General features: G+C 37.7%; 1 protein-coding gene across 4 annotated transcripts in view; it reads left to right on the plus strand.

Annotated features, from left to right (window-relative positions):
* Positions 1-22,804, plus strand: part of UST (uronyl 2-sulfotransferase) — a 151,553-nt gene that overhangs the window by 46,062 nt on the left and 82,687 nt on the right. For all 4 annotated transcript variants that reach the window (XM_015858145.2, XM_015858142.2, XM_015858143.2 and 1 more), the window contains exon 2: positions 9,122-9,165. In XM_015858145.2, the coding sequence (XP_015713631.1) occupies positions 9,122-9,165 (44 nt within the window). The remainder of the gene's footprint in view (positions 1-9,121; positions 9,166-22,804) is intronic.

Consider the following 22,804-nt stretch of genomic DNA (forward strand, 5'->3'; position numbering starts at 1 on the left):
GGGGAGAAGATACATTATGTGTTTTACATTTACATAAACAATTCAGAGAAGTGTAAATTTTGATACAGAATAAAGGATGAGGATTTGTGTTGGTTTTTTTCCAGATATTTAAATGTTAGTTTCAGTATGCTGCAGTTTCTTTGCTGTATATCTCAACTCATTCAATGGGAATGAGCTGTCCTAATGACAGTGCCTGTCCTAATAATAAAACACAGTAATATCTCTAAGTTATACTGTTCAGGAGTAAATGATGCTTTCATCATTTACTTACCTTAATTTTTTTGTAATAAATAAATAGAACAATTTCATTATTGTTTAGGAGTCTCCCAGTCATTCATGCAAAACAAATAGATTGCTGCCAATACACGTAGCTATATATAAATATAGTAAAAAGCTTCTTTTAATGAATGTGTACACTGAAAAGCTAAATTTAGATAATGTCTGCTGTATGGTGATAGTCTGCATAGCACAGATGTTTTTTGTGTATTTTGGGATGTCTCTTATAAGTAGCATTGGTCTGCAGGGGGGCTGGTGAGTGGCAGTTAGAGATCTATTAACTACCATGTCTTAGCTGTGACATCCTGATGTGGTTCTCCAAGCTAAATAAAACGCAGGAAAATGATATAAAAAGAAAGAGCATGCCCAGGTAATTGTTACCAGTAGTGAATGTTTGCATCTCAGAGTTCATAAGTGTGGTCAAAGCAACCAAGAGCAGTCCTAAATAAACAAACAGTTATCCAAGTGAGTCAAAAGGTGTTTTAGACCTTCTTAGTGTCTTCACTGAGTTGAATTCCTTGCCATTAGGAGCAGTTGTTTAGTGTTGTGTATGGAAGAGTAAATATTTCTGGGGCAGGTACAAGAGCACGAGAGAAATAGTGCCATTTTGGGAAATTCTGCTGAGAATGAAACTTGTCTACTTGCTTAAAAAAAAAGTACGTCATCAATGACAAGTCAGGAAGAAAGGAGTTAAAATAATCTTCATGAACTGAAGCCAGTAGCTGGATAGTGTGAAAATTGAGATGTTTGGCCAAAGAATTTATAGTAACGGAAAATATTTATATTAAATCATATTGAAGTCTAGAAAACCATCTGACATTTCAGTATGTTTTGTAATAAAGATTAATAAAACTTTACATTAATGTGTCATAAGAAATAGCTTGTGTAAGTACAGTATGTTCCTTATGTTTCTTATCTGGTCTACTTACACATTCTGTACTGCAGTTATAAGCTTGTAACAGACCCTGGTAAGAAGTGCTACTTCAGTGCTTAATGATTGCTAAGCTTTTTGAGGAAAGGGGACTAATAATAGTTAAACAACTTGTTATATATATATATATATATATATATATATATATTCATTTTATCTTCAGAGGAGAAGGCAACACAAAGATAGGCTCTTCTTACACAGAGTGCTTTTACCATGATAAAAACGTGAGTAGTTCTTTAGAGCTTTCTGTAATCAACTGTCTGTGAAGTGTGTTCGTTTTTTTTCTCTGCTGTGAAGGTGCTGCTGGGGTCAGACCACAGACCTGAGCAGCTTCTCGGAGATGTGCCTCCTGGGAGAGGAACTTCCAACCAAATGCCCAACAAACAATCCATTCTGGACAGCATTTGCAGTGTAGTGTGTATTAATAATAACAGTAATAGAAGTCTTCTTTGGATAACTGGTGACTTGCCAACTAGATGTTTTCTAAAATTCATTGACTCGCTCATTTCCAAGGTTGCTTATGCAGGAAGAATAGAGAGAGGTATATGACTGTATCTGAAAATACCTTCATAAATGCAATGAACAGGAGTAATGCTTGCAAGTTAGCCTAAGTTTAACTAAGCAAATAAAATCCCTGTCTCTGGAAAAACATATGCAAAAGACCAGTGCTGCTGTCTGGAGCTGATGTAATAGGAAACTCTTGAGAATGGTGTCATCTGAAAAGGTGTCTGGTCGATACAGATTCCCTGGAGCTTGCAGTCTGAATGGCAGAGTGAAATGAGAATAAGAGGCCTTGCACTTGACAGAGTCTTTATTGAAGCTTCATCATTATGTCCAGTATCCGGCCATTGTACCTGTCTTTAAATTGTCATTGCTTTGGTAGGCAGTCTTTAAAAACAAGTTTTATCTGTGGAATTGCAGTACTTTAGATGACTGCCTGGGAGTTCACTCAGTTTGATGCCCTACACTCTAGTGTAGGGGAGAGTGTGAGCATTAAGAGGGTAAGTTTCATGACTCTTGTCGGCATCTTCTGCCCAACAAAGGTTCTTTGTCTCATGCATTCTGCAGGGCAGTAGCGAAAGGAGATTTTATCTGATATGGACAAATGGTCTTCGCATATGCAGCTTTCTGGAAAAGGAGGAAATAGGCTAATGCTAAACCTTAAAAAATGTCTTCATAGGTAGCTTAGTCAAAATGGATGTTTTGCCAAGTTAGTGAAAGTATTACTGTACATTCAGCTGGAATGGGAAGATCTTTTTGAAAACTTTTCACAGGGTACTCAAAGAAACCCAAAGGAAGCAAATTGGTATTCACTTCCCATCGGATTTCCTTGCTCTCTTTTCTGCACTTTCACCATTGTTTCCCATTCTGCTTTCTTGAAAATGTTGCTGAGTTGGAATTTTTAACATTTCTATTTACTGAATTCTCTAGGGTGTTCTCAGAACATTTCGTTGAGCAATTGGTCTTTTTTGGACTCTGTCTGCCTCAAAGGTTGTGCAGGTGTCAAATCTCTTCATTTGGTATTGCTATCAAATTGAATGTCGTTGCTTTCTAATGCATTTTTCAAGTAATGAAATAAAGTATTGAACAATAGGCCCCAGAACAACGCCCCAGGGGAAGCTTACTGGAGTAAGAAAAAAATGGAAAAAAGGAAAAAAAAGAAAATAAGACTAGAGTAGGAGCTGCTTTTAATTTGTTTGATCTGAAGCAGCAGAGTGATACATGGTAGTGTCTTGCTCATCTGCTCCTAACCATCCCCAGCCATGGCCAGTCCCATCATCAAAACTCACAACAGCAGTTTTCTGTGCTCTGCCCTTTCAGTTTAAGTGTTAAGTTTTGATGATTGTTTTCAGTGTATTGTCTTTCTAATAGATTTTTACTCATTCCTTTTCTGTGAATTTTCTGTTATGTGAATCCTGTTGGTACTCAACGAAAGCAATTTGGCACAGTTACCAGTGTTACCCTCATGTTAGCAGGTTAGGAAATAAAGTCAGGGCCGCTGTTTCTGCCTGTGTGGTTTGAATAGGTGGCAATTCAGCTGTCAGTCTGCTGGCTCTACTCAGCTCGCCCCTTAAACTTTGAACAGCTAATTTTGCAGTCACCTAGCTTTAAATATTGCTTGACTATGTATCTTAAGGAGACTGCTTGTTGAAGGGAATCCCCAAAAGAGGCCAGGGAGTGTGGATTTGTATTTAATTATAGAATTGAGTCTGCCTTTTTCTTGTGGTGAATCTTACTAAGGATATACAAGTCATTGCAACATATCTGGCATACTTTGTGATGGAAGGTAGGATAAAAAACTTCTTTGAAAAGAAAACCCCCTTATTTTAATCAGCACTCACTTGTTGTGTGATATCAGCAAGTAAAATTTGAGAACCAGGTGAAAAACAGAAGGAAGATGAAGAATAGATTAATGGAGCTTTGAAGTGCATTTAGCTAAGAGCTACCTGGCAGCAGGGATAAACAGCAGCCTTTGTTCTCATGGAGAAATGCATTCAAGTAAAATTGAAATAGTTTGGCTTAATAGCGCCTCATGGTTTTTTTTGGTCACTAGGTTTTCTCTGCTCTGTCTCAATAAAGAGGGCTGTTCTTCAAGTGCAGGAAAATACCTGCTATGGTTATTTTTCATACTCGGTTCCATTTTCTTTCTTCTTTCTACCCTCAGCAGTAGTTAAAGTAGTTTATTGACAAAACAAACAGTAAAATGAAACACAGGTCTATACACTCACTGTGGAAAGATTTGTTAACTTTCTGTAGCAGGCAGGTTGAAACAAAGCTTAACCACTCAATGCAGAGCAGTTGTGCTTTCTGGAGTCTCTCCTCTATACAGGAGGAGGGCTGTGCTCATCATCTGCTGTCCCCTGTCCTGTCTGCACCTCTACTGCCCACACAGGTTGAGAAGGGTCTCCCAGAAAAACTGAGCACAAAATACCCAGCTACTTGTCATGTATATAGGAAGAATGTATCTTGTTGCTCAGAATAGAAAAATGTACTTCTTGACTTCATACTGCCTGGTTCTGTGTGAGTTTGTAAGATGGAAGATCTTTTCTCCTTATCTGAGAGCAGTTTTGGCCAAGAGCTTTCATTATGAAATATTCAGATTCCATTTCATCTGGCCAGCATTTCTAAATGTTTATTAAAATGTATCTTGGACAATTATAGACTAACGAGTTTGAGCATTAGGAATGTTGCAGATAAACCAGAGCCTGTGACACTTTCATCACAGTGCTTGTTGTAGTTGACACCATTATGATAGATGTGGTTATATCAGAACTTCAGTTTGTTATTTGGACTAAACCACAGAAAGTTTTGAATTTTTTCTTCTATTTGTTGAAGTTATATGTTCAATGTGTTTGAATGTAACAAATGCAAACAGTGTGGACAATTTTCCTAAGAAAAGAAATGATGAAATTCCAAAGAAATGGATCTATAAAACAAGCGAACTGTAGTCTGAATACATGAAAAGAGAAGCTTATAAACAGTAGCAGATTTGGACAGACTGGTAGGTATAAAGAAAGTCAGTGTTTACATACATATAAAATTATTTCATTTCCCTTAGAATCTTTCTCTGATGTATATTCTAAATTGCTTTAGAACCTATGCTTATTTAAACCCTTCATCTCTATATAATAGAAGTATTTTTATATACATTACATATGCAGGATTTAGCCTCTGTCTTCACAAGCTGTTCTTGAGAGTGCCAGTTTCTCTTCTCTTTGTATTACAGAGAGAAAACTTGTAGGTAAGCAAATCTGAACTGTATTAATGAAGTTTCCTATGTTCAGTGACTGGAAAGTAACACCAAATAGGTGTTCTGGTCATCTTTCAGTTTCTGTTTTTCATTGCATGCAGTGAGACAGAATGAATTTAATACATAGCTTTGGGGTTATTTGGGGAGGTATTTATGACGTTAAAAATCAGAAATAACCAAGTTATTTTGGAAGGAAAGGAAGAAAAGAGAAAAATCCATTTCAGAATGTTTTTATTAAAAATAATACTTGCTGTATGTTTTTTCAACTTCAAATGAAATATTTTCCAGCCTGTTAGTCTTACGCTGAGGAAACCACTTGTAGGTACAGGACCTTTTATGTGTGATGGAAGAAAATGCAGTAAATCACTCTGTATTCCAGGGCAGACTGGTCAGTAGAGTTTTATTGTGTTAATCTCTACACACCTGTGTCAAAATGTTCTCTCTTTAAACTGTTACAGCTCTGCTGACCTCAGCAGTTTTCCTTTTGCATTAGATTTGAACTGGGCAACCTCACTCTGCCAAACTGATAGTTGTAGTCCATGTTCCCCTTCCTGCCTTTAATCCATGAAGGGATCCTTGAAATGATAACTTAAAACATCTTATTATTTCATATAATTATTTCATTATAACATATTATCATATCATTATAACATATTATTATATTATTTCATAATAACGTCTTATTATTTCAGATGTGTAAAATCTATAAATTTCTAAGGATGTTCACTGCTCCCTTAGAAAAAGAAACAGAGACCTATAAATTATAGAAGTCTGAGAACACCCTGACACCTCAAGTCTGTTGCTTCTGGCTAGTTTAGGTATCCATGGGCATCCTGTTCAAGTTAACGCTGTTACTGGTGGAGCCTTCACAGTCTTTACAGTACTGAGAAATTGTTCATGGTGGAAAGAAAATAGTGAGTGTAGTATAAACTGACAGTTGACACTCGAGAACCAACTGTTTGTCTGAACTAATGTTGACTGGGGTGGATTTTCAGATTTTTGTTTAAATAACTTTTGGCTGGAAGCAGAGCAGAACCAATCCTCTTCTGAGTCGTCATTGACGCTTCTATTTATTTTGAAGGTGCAGTCCTTAATGATTAGGAGTACTGCATGGAACAGCCATTCTTCAAAGCCCTCATTTCTAGCACAGAAAACTCATCAGACGACTGTTAGACTGCTTTGTTCTATTAGACCCCAGATAATCTATGGGATGGTATGCCAATAAAGAATGCATTGGCTACTAGAAATTGGAGGCAGCGATCAAGTAAAGGGAACAGACTGGGATTTACAGCAGACATGATAGATTTGGCAGTAGCTGCATCCCAGTTCCCTTACACTGCTTCTTGTGATCCTTCCCTACCAAGGGAAAACTCAGCTCCAGGAAAATATAGAAGTGCCACATTTTCCATGTTGGCTTCATCTCCTTTAATCTCAGAACAGTTTTTTCTATACGATATCTAAATTGTTCCCATGAAGTGACTGTGTTTCAGTTACTACTGAAGGATCTTCAGTTCATACGCAGACCCATTTACCACTACCTTCCCTTACTGTTCAGTTCTTTTTATTTTTTTATTCCCCAGGACTACTCTTGTATTCTGTAGTTATGAGCTGTACACAGTTGTATTTGTCCGTAATCCTGGAAAATGACCATCTTTCTCTGTTTAAACTTGGCTTGCTTCAAGCAAAATCCCCCACTCTTCTGTGATTCCAAGAAAAAAAGGAACATAACCACAAGGTTTCCCCAAAGATTTTGCATACATCTGATTCACTTAACCGCAAAAACAATAAATTATGGAGAAAATTGGGCTGCTTCCATATATTCACAGTGTTCTGTAATAGAGCTGATTTTTATTTATTTATTTATTTTTTCTATCGAGAGAGAGACTGGAGACAACTGTGCTCAGTGAGCACAACTGTGTGGCTGAGCATGTCTGTGGAATACATAATGCCACTGGTCTGATTGTTGAATATTCTTTCTACTTTGTTCTTTCTAATGATTTATCGTGCTCTTAAAGAAAGGTAGAATAAATTATAAGGCAGACAAAAGATGTTTTTAAAGGTATAAATAATTATCTGTGGAAAAAAAAAGTTGAAATAACTTGTTGGGTGACAGACAAGATCTGAAGCTTTATTTAAGGAATTTAGAAAACTCTTAAATTCCATTAAATAGGTTGTTTCAGGACACTGGGCTAAATTCGTAACGAAAAGTGATGATCTCTTCTAGTGCTGTGCTAGATCCACTACAGAGAGCATTTTCTCTTGCTGTGACACTTATTGAAGTCAAACACGTGTTTGTATAATGTTCTAGTTGTTGTCTGTGCCAAAGCATGTAAAAGCTGCATAGTTATATTCTCCATCTTATGTTAGCTTGCTGTGTTGATGTACTTGCAGTAAACACTTCAACTGATGAACAGTGGTTCCAGTGTTTATGGTATTCATTCCTAAGTCCCTGATTTTTACTGTGCCAGTTTCGTTTTTGTACTTCTTTGTCATTTTTTGGTAGAAATTGTTCACAGATTGGTTTTATCGTGATGTTTATTCATTGTTGCAATACCTACCATGCTGGTTTTTCTACTGTTTTTAAACTGACATAGTCTGTTACACATTCTATGAAAATGTGGCTCTGAAAGTTCATAAAATTTGTAAATACCCAACTCAGAAGCCTTTATGCTTTTTATGGACTATCCTTGTTTTAGAAATGATTATTTCTTGCAGGTTTTCTTCAGAAGGTTCTGAGCATGGTGGATATTGTGCAGGATATTTTTGCACATATTGATGCTCAAGTACCATGGCCCTGTTTTTTGCCATCCAGAGGGTGAAGCAAGCCTGATTCTATGACAAGATGTTTGTTGAGAACATGTGCAGGATTTGTTAGGGTTAAGGAGCTGGCAGGCAGATCACAGAGCGTGCCCACCACACAGCACCACAGTTGTGTGTATTGCACTATTTTAGTGTTTTTAGTAAAGTTATGGCATCCATTTCTACTAAGGGAATGGTTTCACTTTTATTACTGAAAACATTTCATTCATTTTAAACCATGTTAAACCTAAAAGAATTCAGACTATTGATTTGGTCTGGTACACTGCTGATGCTGAGATCAACTCCAGCTTAAAGGCCTGAGGAGACTGTGAAAGAAAACTTGCAGGAGAAGGGAACATAAGGAAATTCCTGCATTTTCCATCCTCTTCTTTTGATTTGCAAGTTGTTCTGACTGGAGTTCAAACCATTACTCTGAATTTGGTTGACTCTAGAGTCAACTCTAAGAGTCGAGATGCTCACTGTTGGGCCAGACTTTTTGCAGTCCTCACTATGGTGTTTGAGTATCTAGTAGACTCTGTTAAAGGTTATTCTCCATAGTCCATACTGATGTAACATTAGTTCTGAGGTATTGTTTTATGCCTTTGGTATGAGGATGACTGAGAGGAAAGGGGTGCAGGGCCTAAGGAGAACTTCTCAGCCTGCCCCAAGGTTTTGTACTCTACTGGGAAAGCTCACCCTTGTTTATCAGTTTAGACTTGTAAGTAACGGGTACAAAGTCTGAGATTGTTGCCCTTTTTATGGTAGCTAGCTAAAAAGGGAACGCTTTAAAAATTTAGGAGCTCTTGTTCTGAAGCTTTTCTTCTGAATTTAAAGAGCATCTTGAAAAGGCTGATGCAATGACTTTGGAATACATCTCCCATTCAGTCTGTACTATTCGGGAACAAAAATGTAGCTTGGAGGTTTGGAAAAACCCTTGTTAGAATGAAGATAAGGGAATGCTTGTGAAGTTCATGAGAGCAAGCTCTGTTGAAGGCCTTTGATATTTTATTATTTAAGAAATCTTTTTAAGGTTAACTTTATTCACTAGCTTAAAGCGTACCAGGGTGCAGCTGACAGTTTTTGTCATGCGAGTAACTGAATGCCATGATTGTTTCATTAAAACTGCCTTGGCTCATTTAATTTTATGCTAAGATAACAATGTGCATCTAATCTTTTATCACAAATCAAGCCAAAACAGATTTTTTTATTTATTTTTTTTCTCTTTGGAAGTAAAATTTAAAGCAGATGGTATTTAATTATTTGACACCGCAGAAACCATGGGTTAGGGATGCATGGGCTTTATACATTGGCAAGTTCTGAAGTTTCATTGGATGATTTTTGTTTATTTCTACTCCTTTTTGTAGGAAATTCCACTTATTTGGATGACCACGGACCACCTCCTCAAAAGGTGAGATGCTGTTATTTTGCATTTGCTTTCTTCTTACTTTTCTTTGTTTTTATTTTCTAATAGTATGTTTACTTGTTCTGGAATACGTGCAATGCTTTTCTGCTGTGTTTAGATCAACAGCACTTGGCATTTCTTGCTTTTTTTTTTGCCAGTTTTCAGGCATTTGCTAGTAACTTGGATTAAATGTCTGGGTGATTAAACTAATGGAATTTTTGCAGTCGAGTTGAAGGGAGATAAGATTCTAGTGATGAGTTTTGCCTGTCAGCAGGCATGCAAAGAACACAATTCTTCTCTTGAACAAACATCTCTTAATTGTTTTGAAAATACAGCCAGTTGTTGCATTGTTGTTTTTCTTGCGAAATATTTGCTCATGTGATCAGCTTCTGATGAACTATTTTCTTTCAGTGCTTGCATCAAAAATGTGCATCCATGCTTGAGTATCTAAACATCTCTTAACTATTTCATTTTATAAATCAATACAGCTGTAACATTGCAAGGACACGATAGGAAGCCCAACAACAATGTTACAGCTAATGAGGGAAGTGGACTTTTTCTGGGTAATAGTTCCTGGAGCATGGGCACTGCTGCAGGTGCGATTCTTTCGAGTGGAACTGAAGAATACATTTAGTGAATACATAATGATCTATTTACAGAGGGTAAGTGTACAAAGGGTACACTTTTACCATCAAGTATGACTGCAACATTGAATGTATCCTCACCATAATTGTTGTAACTCATGACATTTCAGGCGAGAGCCAATGTATGATGGTTTCTTCAAGAGTTGATGCAGACCCTTAGGGTCCCATGTTGTTTGTTTTTCCCTGTACAGCTTTATTCCGATTCAGTCTGTAAAACATGATTTGATGCTACATTGTGTTTGTCTTTCTGGACAACAAGTCTCTAGTAACTCCTTCTGTATGGTAGTGGTTTGGGAAAAAAAAAGAAAGAAGAAACAGTTTTCCTGCCATGTTTTAATATTTCCAGATCCTCTGTGTTTCTGTACATGCAGTGTGGCATCTCATTGAGGTGTTTGGTTAGAACTGTGGTTTTGCAGTCTTTATGTTGTGTAATTGCCATGTTTGATCATGCAACTTTTTTAAAACTTTCCAAGTTATGCCAAATTTTCACTGTTACTTGTAAAATGCTGAAGCAAAATGAAGCAAGGAAAGGTTTTGTAACTATGTTGGTAATAATTAACTGTTGGCTAGTTTATATAATGTAAACTTTTAAAAAAGCTTGGGACTTTTTTTAGTATAAAACTTTTCAGGTAATGTTGTTTCAATGGAACTTAGGTACCTGAATGCTTTTGTAAGCCCTCTTGGCATCTCATTAGACATTTTACCTATTTTAAGAATTCCTCATGAAAAGGTAAGGTACTATGATGACTTCAAGCCAAAAAATGGAGAGTGCTCCTGGGAGTGTTTTGCTTTTTTCCATAGAAGGGCAATTTCTGTTGTCATGGCATGGCTGTTCATATGAGTGAGCTGGAGCAGTTACCTGAAAACGCATCTTTCTTCTTGTTGAACTTTCAGACAGGTTTCTAATGTTACCTGCTGTGAATGGCAGTGCATCAGGTAAAAGCATGTAGACAGCATGGAGGTGAAGGGCCAGCCTCTCATTCTGGTGGCAGTTCCCACGCAGGAGTGGTCAAAATGACCATGAAGTCACATTCTGAGCCACCAGCGTTGAATTTAAATTTTCAACCATGTGTGCGAGTTAGAGTGGTGAAACAGCTGGATTAATGTGGAAAGGAATTTGATTTAGCTTCGTTCTCAGTGAAAATAAGCTGGGATTTTTCACTTCATTTCTGCAGACTCTGCTCATGAGATCTAAAATTTTCAGCTAGTGTATGGAAATTTGTTACACTCTTGAAGTTCAGGTTGTTCAATAGTAATGATGAACTTGTGATTTTTGACCCCTCAACACACGGTATGTTTTCTACATGTATGGATGTAACGGGTTGTACACAGAAGTGATAAAATCAACCTTTTAAACTTCATCGTTATTACGTGAGATAGAGGGTCAGATCTAAAAGATCTGAACCTTAACAAATGTTTCATGCTCGAAATTTATGTATCCTCCTTAGATCTTGAAAGAGAATTTCCTTGCTATTTGGGTAGTCAGCTTCTGTTGCCCAGAAGCGCAGCAGCCTCCATAAGATAAAGCACCATGTTTGTCTGATCCCCACAATGAACTCTCATCTCCAAAGGATACAGCCTATTCCAGACCTGTATTTTTCATGCTTGCATTAGCATTCAGAAATGCATAGCAGTGCCATTAAGGGAAAGGCAGTAGTGAAGATAAGAGTTTTGAACCTTGGAAACTCTACCCAGATTTAATTTTTGGGTACTTCAGAAATTTTGTTTTACTGATTCAAAGTACTGTGGATAGGAACTGTGCCCTAGGGGACAGTAGCCTGTTTGTCAGGTTTATCCAACCCAGGCACTTTACTATTTAATGTCATGGAAATTTCTCTTCCCTTTCTAAGTACATAATCTGGGGCCTCATCCAGCTGGAACTCAGCTCTCTCTAGAAAGGCCAGCTGATTACACAGTTGGGTGGTAGATTGTGTAGGTACTCTCTGATTAGCTGCCTACATTACATTGTCAGTTTTAGAGCTTTTTTCTGTAATCATCCTGAAAGCTTGCTAAATAGGTGGAATAGCAGGATATAGCCTTGTATTAGTCACAGGTATTTTACTTTTTGAAGAATTTTTCTGTGCTTAGCGACATTGATAAAAAGTAAGCGTTTTGAGCAACCCTTGGGCAACATTTAAGCACGCCTGTTTGTTCGTGGGCATTAGTGTTGTTTTTTTTGTTTGCTTTGCTTTTCATTCTTCTAATTGAAACTTAGACTGGGATTGTTTAAGGGGTGGATATCTCCTTCTATTTGCTTCGGGTCACGTTCTGCATTGTAATGCTCTTGCTCTGTAAATGTCATGCATTGCATCACTGGCTAACAGCAGTTTGTTAACCTCTTACAAATTCAGGTCTGAACTGGGAATTGTGTCAGTGGAACTAATTTCAAGGTAATGATTGTTGTCATTCAGGTAGCTTCTATTGATATAGATAACTGCATTTAGACTGGTAGCCAGTTAAGGTCAATGGATGGTTTTATGTGACATATGAAGTGGTGTTAGAAGACATTTATTCTGAAAACAACACTTAATTTCATTGCCAATTGTATTTTCAATTTTTGAGTACACAAAGCACATGATGCAGCTTTCTTCACTAGCATGTATAAAGAATAGATTTAAAAGCCCTTGATTTCTTTCTTTTGATATTGATAGTCACTAATCCAGAGAAGTATGCCTTTGCTTTGCTGCATTTGACTGTGGTCAGTCAAATGCCAATTTATTATTTTAATTTTACATACCAGCTTTGTGGTTTGTTTGTGGGTTGTTTTTTTTTCCACCAGTGGAAGAACCGAAAATAGCACCTTTTCTCTGAATAAGGAATAACATGTTTGCATTTCAGGAGGTCGGAGTACTAAGTTGCTTTTTCAAGCAAAGGTGGCAGCAGTAGTTTCTCAGTGTAGGCAGGTGCTTGGTGTGGATTGGTGTCTAAGGAATGCCTATCAGTGATGCTGCTCTATTTCAGACATTACTTGTGAAATTCATGCAAATTAGTGGCAGAGAACGTTCAGTTGATTTCTAACTTGTGTGAGCACTTCAGTGAATAAATACGATGTGCTCTGTTCCAGTATTCAGGCTAGTTACTTCCTTAGCAATACTTTTTGAGGTTGTTTTTTTTTTGTTTTGTTTTGTTTTTTTTCTCCATCCATGATGGTGAAGCTGTCATTTGAGGACGAATGACATGATGTTCATCAAACCTAGCATTTTTATTGCTGCAGACCTTTCCCCTGGGAACTTGGTAAGAACAGCAGGATATGTCCCTTTTTGATGCAGCTGATATACATGTGTAAAGGAGTTGTGTGCACAGATGACTTAAATTGCTTCCAAGTGGTTGTGGTCTGATCTCTTTTTCTTGATGGCTTTCCTGTAGGATGACTGTCTCAGCTCTGATGCCATTTGGCAGCTGTTTAGGTGTCAGTGAAATCCTGTGCTTAGCACTTGTGTTACAGGACTTCAAAGCTCTAAGTGAATACAAAAATGGATGTGAGTCAGGATGAGGTCAGAACAAACAGCATGCAGAAAATAAATTTGAATCGATTTTATGGTCTGAAGCAGGAAAGCTGATAAATTCCTTCTACACCACTCTTTTTGTTCTTACCTAATATGTATGTGTTCATGTTTTCTTATGGATCAAGGCTACAGGAAAACAAAGCAGAAATCATGAGCAGCCTTTGATATGCGTTGTACCCATTTGTTGCCACACTCAGCTATTTAAAGACCTTTCTTTCTTTAAGTTATTTGATCTTGTCACTCCAAAAGTTGATGTCAGCATTGCCCTCTATTACTTGGAGTTCTCATTTTCATCATTTTTGTCAGCTTTATTTTCTCCAATTCTTTGATTGCACTTCAAAGATAATGGCTGTGAGGCATATATTTTTCTTTTAGTTTAATTGTTTGGTTGGGGGTTTTTTTGAGTGAATACTTCCTGTCTCACTTGAACTTTTGCTTTAGTTCTAGCAATCTTATTTGAGATAGTGGATTTTTACTCTTGTACTGCTGTACGATATTAAGTGACTGATTTGTTAGAGATTGATTGACTTGAAGTAGGATAAAGAAAATTGTGATTGTGTTCTTCCAGATACTTGCTTATTAGGAATTTTATGAAAAAATTTTCATTAAAAAAAAATAATAATTGAAAATGAAGAGCTGTTTCACACTGCACACTTGTGCCACATAGTTTTTATTTAGCAAAAATTGTGAGAATTCAGAATTACTAAAATACCGCATGTTCCTGAGGTTACGAGAGTTAGTACATGGCTGATAAAATGCTGAAAGATAATTCAGTAAGTGCCATAATCACAAACATATCCTTTACAGTTTGAAGTACTGTTGTATATAAGTGCACTTTTAAGCCTAGTACAATAGGTTTTAATCCACGTTATGCGCTATACGTAAGTACTATCCAGGGCATTAGTGTCCCCACATCTGCAGCTATTTGAGCTCTGTATTTTCACTGAAATTTTGGATGGAATTCATACTGAGCTGATTTTTGGTCATCTCCTAAGTGTCCTTGCAGATTATTTGGCAGAACATAAAGATATTCTACATATTGCAGTTTCAAATATACAGCTGCCCAGTTCATTTCTTCTCCTTCTTTCCTTGACAGAAATATGTTCATAAACTGGTATATCATAGAAGGAGATCATAATCATTCAATCACATCACTCAATTGAGAATAGAGTTATATCAAATAAATTCCAATGGATAGATGTTGCAGTACCTAACAAAACATATAGAAATGCATGGCTCCATAGAATGTCAGATAGATAAGAAGCATAATAAATCACAGCCACCTTGATTATCTATTGATTAGGAAATGCACTGGTTCATGATCCCAAAGTACAATTTACAGCTGTGTCTAGAAGACCTAAACCTTCAGTGGAATAAAAACAAAATAGTGCTGTTCTGGACAGGAGTGGCATTACAGGATATCCTGTGAATGTGACAGACTGATTTGGTTGAAGTCTGTAAGCCTTGTGACTCAGTTGAGTAGCACTTAAAATTTTACCATGGACCTCATATTTCTTGATGTTGTTCTTAAGACTTGAGCTACTACTGTTAAACACTTCTGTAAGAATCACAGTTGACCTGATTTTATTATTATTATTATTTTTTTCCTAAACACTATGAAGGGAAAAGAATGTAAACATGATACTAAGGAAAAGAGCTTTAATGGAAAAGACGATTGTGAGCTTGTGTATGTGTGGTCAATGGTAGACTCAAAATATCAAGCACAGATGGCAGTTTGACAAGAGTGGGCTGGTGAGAATAGTGATAATTCAAATGGAGAAGTTTGGGTGAGTGAAGTAAGCAAAGGGCAGTGGAGTGTTACCAGGGCAGTACCTATACTGTAGTAATAATAATACCCTGGCTTCTTGGAAGAGTGTGGGGCCCTTTACTGCTGGCACCATTTCTGATTTTTGAGTAGGTGTGGAGATAAGTTTCTGCCACTGAAGTGGAAAGGAGACTTCCTTGGTAGGCAGGAATGAGATTTGATTTGCCTGAACAAAACAGGTTAATAATTTCAGTTGGCAGCAGGGTGAAATGGGAGGACTTTATACTAGAAATCTTCTGTCATTGCCTCCAGAATGCGGCAGTTCCTACGCCACAGGGTCTACATGTGGCTCAAGTGAGGACTGTGGTCAGCTGGGAAAATTACTCTGGGCCTGTGAGTAATTTTAGATGACACTGGGATTTTCACTACATGCTGGCTTTGTAAGAGTTGGCCAGAAGGATGTTGTCCTTTATGTAGGTGCTTCTTGTTGTTCCTTCTAGGTGGTGACACATTGTCACTGAATCTGTTATCTTCAGAAGATGGAAAGTTAGTCTCTCTGGTTCCTCTGAGCATGTGGAGTGAGTATACCCCAGAGCCACCTCATCAGTAATGAACACGTGGGTTACAGTCCATCAGAACTGGCATGTTTTACAAATTAAAATCCAGCTGTGGTTATAAACAACATTTATTTCATTCTGCAGTTGACTTAGAAAGTGCTTGCACAAAGTGCAGAGAAAAAGATGAACGTGATTAAGGCCATGCTGGAAACATTAAAGTAAAATATGAAAGGAAGGGCTAAAGTAATGTGTAAAAGGGTACACTGAGACAGTGTGACAGGTCCTTGGCAGTGGTGAAGCCGTGATGGGTTGCACTGGCTACAGCCTGATTGATGGTCTACCACAATAGATACAAAAGATTTAAACCTTAATGTGAAAAAAGACAAATGCATGCAGAGGAATAAATTATTTAGTCTACTACTCACCCCTGTCAAATCCAATATTATTGGCTTCCAGGGTGAACTCATGAATATTGCATTGTAAGTTCAGGAACTACTGAAAGGTAGTTAGGTTACTTAAGGGAACTCCAATGCTCTGGCATATTGTAAAAACTTTTAAAGCCAGGCTTAGCTACTTAATATCTCTCATTTTGTAACTATCCAATATAAACATGTGGGTTGGATGTGATAGGATTTACTACTTAAACAGAGAATAACTGTGCCAGTGTGCTCTGAGTGCATAACAGTGTACCAAACTGTGGGAGCGGGAAGAAAAATAGCAGTTCAAAACTTCACAATTTCAACATTTGTATTTTCATATATTATATTTATAAAATGTGAAGCTGCTCTGGCATTTGAATGTGGCGTGCAATAATTCTTCAGTTTAAGGGCATCCTGATACCATGTGGAAAACCTTTCAGTGGAAAGCTGAGTAATTAAATGACAAGAAAAAAATTTAACCTGCATGAGTTCACTCACATTCCTTCAAATGTCAACATCAGTGAACTATGTACATCACTGATCTCCTTTATCTTGTTATGAGATGGGCACATGCCAGCAAGATGACTTCCACAGCATTATGAACTTCACAACTACGAGCTAAAAATATACTGGTTTCCAGAAGAGAACTAACAATAGTTTTTCCAGTCTCTCTCTTTTCTGGTACATTCTGCATACACTCACACAGGGTAAAGAGAGGCTAAACTACCGGAAAAGTGTAATAACTTTCTGTTCTGCATCCTTCTATCTTCCACAAACAGTCTCTGATTTTTTTAAGTGCCATCCTTAGGTGTATTAGAAAGAAAACGTGAAGGGTGATTGTTCGGTTCTCTTCTGTGTTAGGGTAAAAAGATACAGTCCTATTTCTAATTTTGGCCACAGAGGAGGTGAAGAAGTTGCAAACTGAAGAGGAAGGCAAGAAGAATAAAGAAGAAACTGAGGAGCATGATGTACCAAGAAAGGGTGAGAGGAAAAGATGTGATTACTTTTGCAGGTGTTCAGCTGTAGCCCCCAGCCATTCCCTGCTTGGTAGGGTTATTCACCTTCACCTGCTTCATCTCTGAGAGGAGCTGGAGCTGCCACCACATCCATACAGAGCTGAGGGCTTACAGCTCACTCACCAAGATAATGTCTAATATCAGTGACCACCTGAAAGTGCAAAGTGAACAGAACAGCTGTTTTTCACCAACTTGTTTCGTTCTTTGTGTGCAAGTGCTGAATTTTAAAATTGTGGTAATTTCACACACCTGAAATAAACTTGGTTCTCTGTTCTCTTTTGTGGCAAATCTTTTGCAGCAGATTGCAGAAGTAGAGGCTATGCTCACCTGCGTCTGCTGCTGTGGGAAAGTAAATCGATTGTGGGGGATAAAAGGAGCAAAAATAAATGCATTGATGGGGTGCATCCATAGATTTTAAAACGTACTGATTGATTTTATGTTCTCGTGTTGCTGCATGTATAGATGTACCTTGTAAAAGTTCTTGTTCTGAGACTTAACATATAGACCTCATTATGCTCTGGACTGCGCTCTTGTTAGAATTTTAAGGATGCAGTATTTTCCAGATAAAAATTACTTTTTCTTTTGATATTGACTATGTAGATCTGTGCTGTGGGACAAATCATTAACTTTGGAGGATGCTGTATAGTAATGCCTTTCTTTTGTCTTACCAAGTCAGAGTACTGTGCCTACACCCAGTCTCCTCTTGTTGTTTGTGCTCCGTGCTTATGTTTTCAATTTGTTTTGGTACTTAGGAATGCTGAATCATTACAGAACACATTTTAACTCATTCCTCGAAATACGTTAGCTGCCAAAAAGATTAAATGCTTTGTTTTTAAGTCATCCTTTTTCAATTGGATTAGTTTCTTAATGAAGATGTAAGATGTAACAGAAGGCTCTTCTGTTCATTCTTCTGCCTTTTTTCAGTGTATGGATTTCAGTCTTTGCAAGCAAGCCTCACCCCCTGTCTTTCTTGTGGTTTCCGGTTATGTTCAGTGACTCATAAAGAAGGTCATGCTGTCTAGTCTGCCTTAGAGTTGGGTACTTCAAAAAGCTTGTCTTTTTCTAGTATTGCTACATTCTGCAGGTAGATAGATAGGTGCCTGCGGGTATCCAGACTTGTTCAAAGCAGCTGACTGTCTCCATGTCTCTAGAGTGAACGTGCATGGATTTGTTGAATGGCCCACTGACTGGATAAGAAATTGCCAGGGTAATTGCACTAAGAAAGTTGGGGTTGTTTAGCCTAGAGAACAGAAGGCTCTGAAGACTTTATGGTGGCCTTTGAATTTTTAAAAAAAAGGGAAGTGTCTCTTTCTTGGTGAATTTAGTGGCAGGACAAGGAGTAATGCTTTTAAACTAAAAATGATTACATTCAGATGAGATAAAGAAATTCTTTACTCAGAGGGCAGTGAAGCACTGGCATAGGCTGCCCAAAGGTGCCCTAGACCCTGCCATCACTGGAGATGTTCAGAGCCAGGTTGGATGAGGCCCTGAGCAGCCTGGTCTTGTGGAAGGTGTTCCTGACCATGGCAGGGGTTGGAACTTGATGACTGTTAAGGACCTTCCCATTTCAAACTGTTCTGTGATTCTATGATTATGTGATCTTTAAGCTCTGTAATGAAGTATGGTAGTACTTCAGCTAATTATATCTAAGCTGGAGGAGAGGAGTCTAACTTCTTCACATTTCAACCATGCTTTCTACTGGAATATCTTTGTGTCAGTAATTCTTTGTTGTACTTGCTTTAAATGTGAGTGACAATAAAGTGATTTCTGTTTAGAATAGTATTTCTTCCTTTTTAAAGACTTCTTTGGAGTGTGCTATCTCTTATTGGCCTAAGTGTTTGGCTTTCTTGAAGTAGTCTTTGTCAAGCTTGTTAAAAACCTCACTGAAAAAGAGACAGCAGAGGAATCTAAGATCTCTAAGCATATAATTAAATTATACAGTCTGCCTTCCTGAAACCCACAATATGAGAACAAATGTTCACTGGGATCAGTAGAAGGTAACGTAAGAATTAAATGCATGGTGGTTAATAAATTCTAGGTTTTCTTTCTGGGGGTGCTCGGCCAGGAGAAGGAGAGATCCCAGAGAAAAATGGGCTGTGGGTACTGTTGGGTTGTATGCTATCCCTAGTGAGCATCTTCTACCTCTCATGAGCCAGATGGACCGTCACCCTGTAAACCATTTTTTTTTTTTTTAATGTCTTGTAAATTAGAAGAATGATCTAAGAATCGTAAGAATGGTATTTCTTCCTGCCTGTCTGGGCACAAAGAAAGCAGAGGGGTTGCAGAGCAAAGACTGGATGTGGCATAGAGATACAGAACATCAGCAAGTGTTTAATTTTGTGATCTTGTAATTTTAGTCTCTGTTGATTGGCCGCATTCACATGGCAGAGGTGAAGTTCTATCTGATCCCAAATTAGTATCTGCTCAAAAAGGAGAAACCTGTTCTCGTATCAGCCTCTGGCCTGTCTTATAAGCACATAATTACCTGCATAATTTGTGGAAGTAATGAACTCCTGGGAATGTGTGTCGCTGACATGAGTTATTTAACTGAGGAAATACTTCCTGGGCTGGAAAATGTTTGGTGAATTAGCACAATTATATTGTGTTTGGCTCAGTAAAAGTGGAGAATTATTAGGGCTCTTGGGTGGATCCCTAAATTGTTGGCACGGTGAGTAATTATCTGCCCTATTTTGTTAAGTGGTGCAAAGGTTCACCTGGAAACAAAGCTTCCTCTGAAAGTAGGAGGCTGGATTTTTGTCATATTGGTTGAGAGGTGGCTTTGCTTCTGAAAATGGTGGTCGTCATCCTTATTGCAAAATGAATTTTCATTGAATGCGATTTTTCTTCCTTTGGATTTAATTTGGAACAGTTCTTGTCACCTTCTTTAACTGTGAAACAAAAGGGAAAAGAAAATGACAGGTAAATTGTTGCCTAACTTTTCAAACCCTTGGAAAGAGCTGTCATAATTATACTGTGGATTTTACTTTTTTATACCTGTAAGTGCTAATTCACATAACTCCAAAATGAATTATGTGTTTGAATTGTTTTTATATTGCCTCTGGGCTTCGATGCAGCACTCAGTAAAGTCGCTCTGTAATTGTTTTGAAGTTGTGCAGTGTTACGTGAGTATCACGTTGCCAGAGCATCACCTCAACAATTAGTTAGTCCATGTGATACACACTCTCATTGTAGAATGAAATGTAATCCAATGAGGAGTTTGTAAATCTCAAATTGCTGTTTTTCATTTTGTTTCTGTTAGTGTAACAGGAGCCTTTTTTTTCAAATGTCTCTTCTGATATGATTTCTTACATTGACTGATTCTTGCTGTTGTGTGTTTTGTGAGTGGGAAAACAAAAGTTCCAGTTTTAGAAAGGGTTTCAGTGTCTTGCATTTCTAGATCTGCTTGACACATACATGTTACCAGAAGGAGTGTTTTTTCTTCTAAGAAATAGCTTAGACTCTTTCTAAAATGCTGAAAACAGATAAGCACTGTCCAAAGAGAATTGGTCGTATTAAACAAATACTAGCTAAAGTACCAAAAATCTTTCTGCTGCATGGCTTTGTCTATCAGGTATACTTTCTGGTGCATCTAGGTGTTAAAGTGGAGTCATGACGTAAATAAAACCTTAGCAAAGCTTCAGCAATGAATCCTTAAAGCTAGCTGCATTCAGCAGCACTACAAGTGAAGATTTGATTACAGCTAATTATTGTGTTCTTCTAAAGCAGTCTTGGAGCTGTAGCATTTATCTTGAATCTTGTCCGATTTTACCAAAGTGCATTCAGATGTTTTCTCAATCAGGGCATTGATACATTGGCCTCCTTTAAACTAAACAGTTGGCTGGAAATAATGGCCCCTTATTTCAGATTTCTCTATCTGTAGTGAGTATTTGTTTATGGTTTCTTTTTGAGGGGTTGTCATGGTTATTGTCTGTGTACAGAACAGAACTGCACTACCTGAGAAAATATGTTTTGGAGACAAGGGTGAGAACTGGCCAACTTAGAATCACTTGATTTTGGCTGTTTGGCAATTTGTTTGTATGTAGAACAGAAACTTTACAAAGACGCACTTTGATTTTGTTTCAGTCTTTTTAAGAATTATATTCGTATGATTCAACCAAAAGATACCGGCTAATCAAACCAGGGATTTAATTAGAAATTATATTTAATCTGAGTGCATTAAAATTGCACGTGAAATGAGTGAAGTATCAGGTAGCAAATTTTGCTCACTATAATGCAAAGTGCAACCCTGCTATGAAAATCAAAGCAGTTATTTATGAAGCATTATTTAACATTTCCATAACCTTTACAAATTCTTACAAAATCAAGTACGATGGAGATGTTCAATTCATCACCTTTAGAATTCTGAGGTCATTAAGGGTGGGATTTTGAATTTCATAGAAAGGAAGGCTCCTGTGGGAAAGATTGATAAAGATTAAGGGGGGCAGGTTTCTCACAGAAAACTTTTATATAAATGTTGCAAAAAGAGAAGACTTCATGTGTTCTGTGGGTTTTATATGATCCTTGGGAGGTTCACGTTCACTGCTGTATCGGTAGATGAGATGTCCTGGAGGAAGCTCAACCAAAACAGCAATTGCCAAATACCTGTTCCTTCCCCAGCTAATGAGAGGAATAATAGCTTTTGTGGCTGTGGTGCACTGAAGAATATACCAAACATAGTTAATACTAGCATTAGTAATGTTACTTTGGTAATGAAGTATAGTGTTGACAGAAAAAATGCCATGGATATCTCAGTATGTTTCCATTCATTATAAGGGTATTCCTATTTCTCCTTTTACTTTTTGCTCTAGTTTGCAGTTCTCTTAGTAGTAGTAAGTAGTCTTAGGGGTTGCTTCCATGATGAATATCTATTAGCTGTTCAAATATAATGAGACATACCAGAAATGCAGAACCAGGGCACCGGCCCTGTATATGGAAACATGCCTACAGAGGATGCTTGTTTGCCTGTTGTAAAAACTGTGGTGTGCCTAGGTTAGTGACACACAGTCTGTAGGGGATGTGAAGAGGACAAAGCAAGGACAGGAGAGGCATTGGTATGCTGCTGGCATTATACCTGGCGTAACTGAATATAGACAAATAACTAAGGCTCTAGTAGCAAAATAAATAAATAAAAATTCTGCACGAAACATGTTGAAATTGTGATAGGATATACAATATTTAAAAGATGAGTCCATCAATCGTGACATTGGTTTTCTTGACTCAGAGGCAAGACAGACATTTTCCACATTTCCCAGAAGTGGAAAACAGCTGGTGCAAATGTAAGAAAGCAGGCTTAATGATCTTCAGTTTGTAATCCGGCAGTTAATAAAAGGTATTTCAAAATATTCATTTGGAGAAGTAATCGACAGGCTCTTTCCTGCTGGCTGTAATAGCTGAGAAAGGTAATAGCTAAGAGGAGACTTAACTCTGTGGAGCAGAGACAGGTACTCACCCATCTGTGTCAGATCTCAGTTTGGCAGGCCTGCAGGTGTCTGTATTCAAGACAGTAATTCTGAATTTTGGTACAGTTTTAGATTAGTTACAGACAGACATGTGGCCATAATTTATGGCCTACAACAGATATGTGAGGAGTGCCAAGCCTAGGATTGCAGCTGCCTTTTCTGTGAAATTATTCGGATAAATCCTAGGCATAGTTTTAGCCCAAGTCAACTAACAGTGCCCCAAACAGGACAGCATGGGAGAGCATGCTGCAACAGTGTCTTGGGCTGAAGACCACTGCC

This window comes from Coturnix japonica, chromosome 3 (genome assembly GCF_001577835.2).
Source record: "Coturnix japonica isolate 7356 chromosome 3, Coturnix japonica 2.1, whole genome shotgun sequence".
NCBI lineage: Eukaryota > Metazoa > Chordata > Aves > Galliformes > Phasianidae > Coturnix > Coturnix japonica.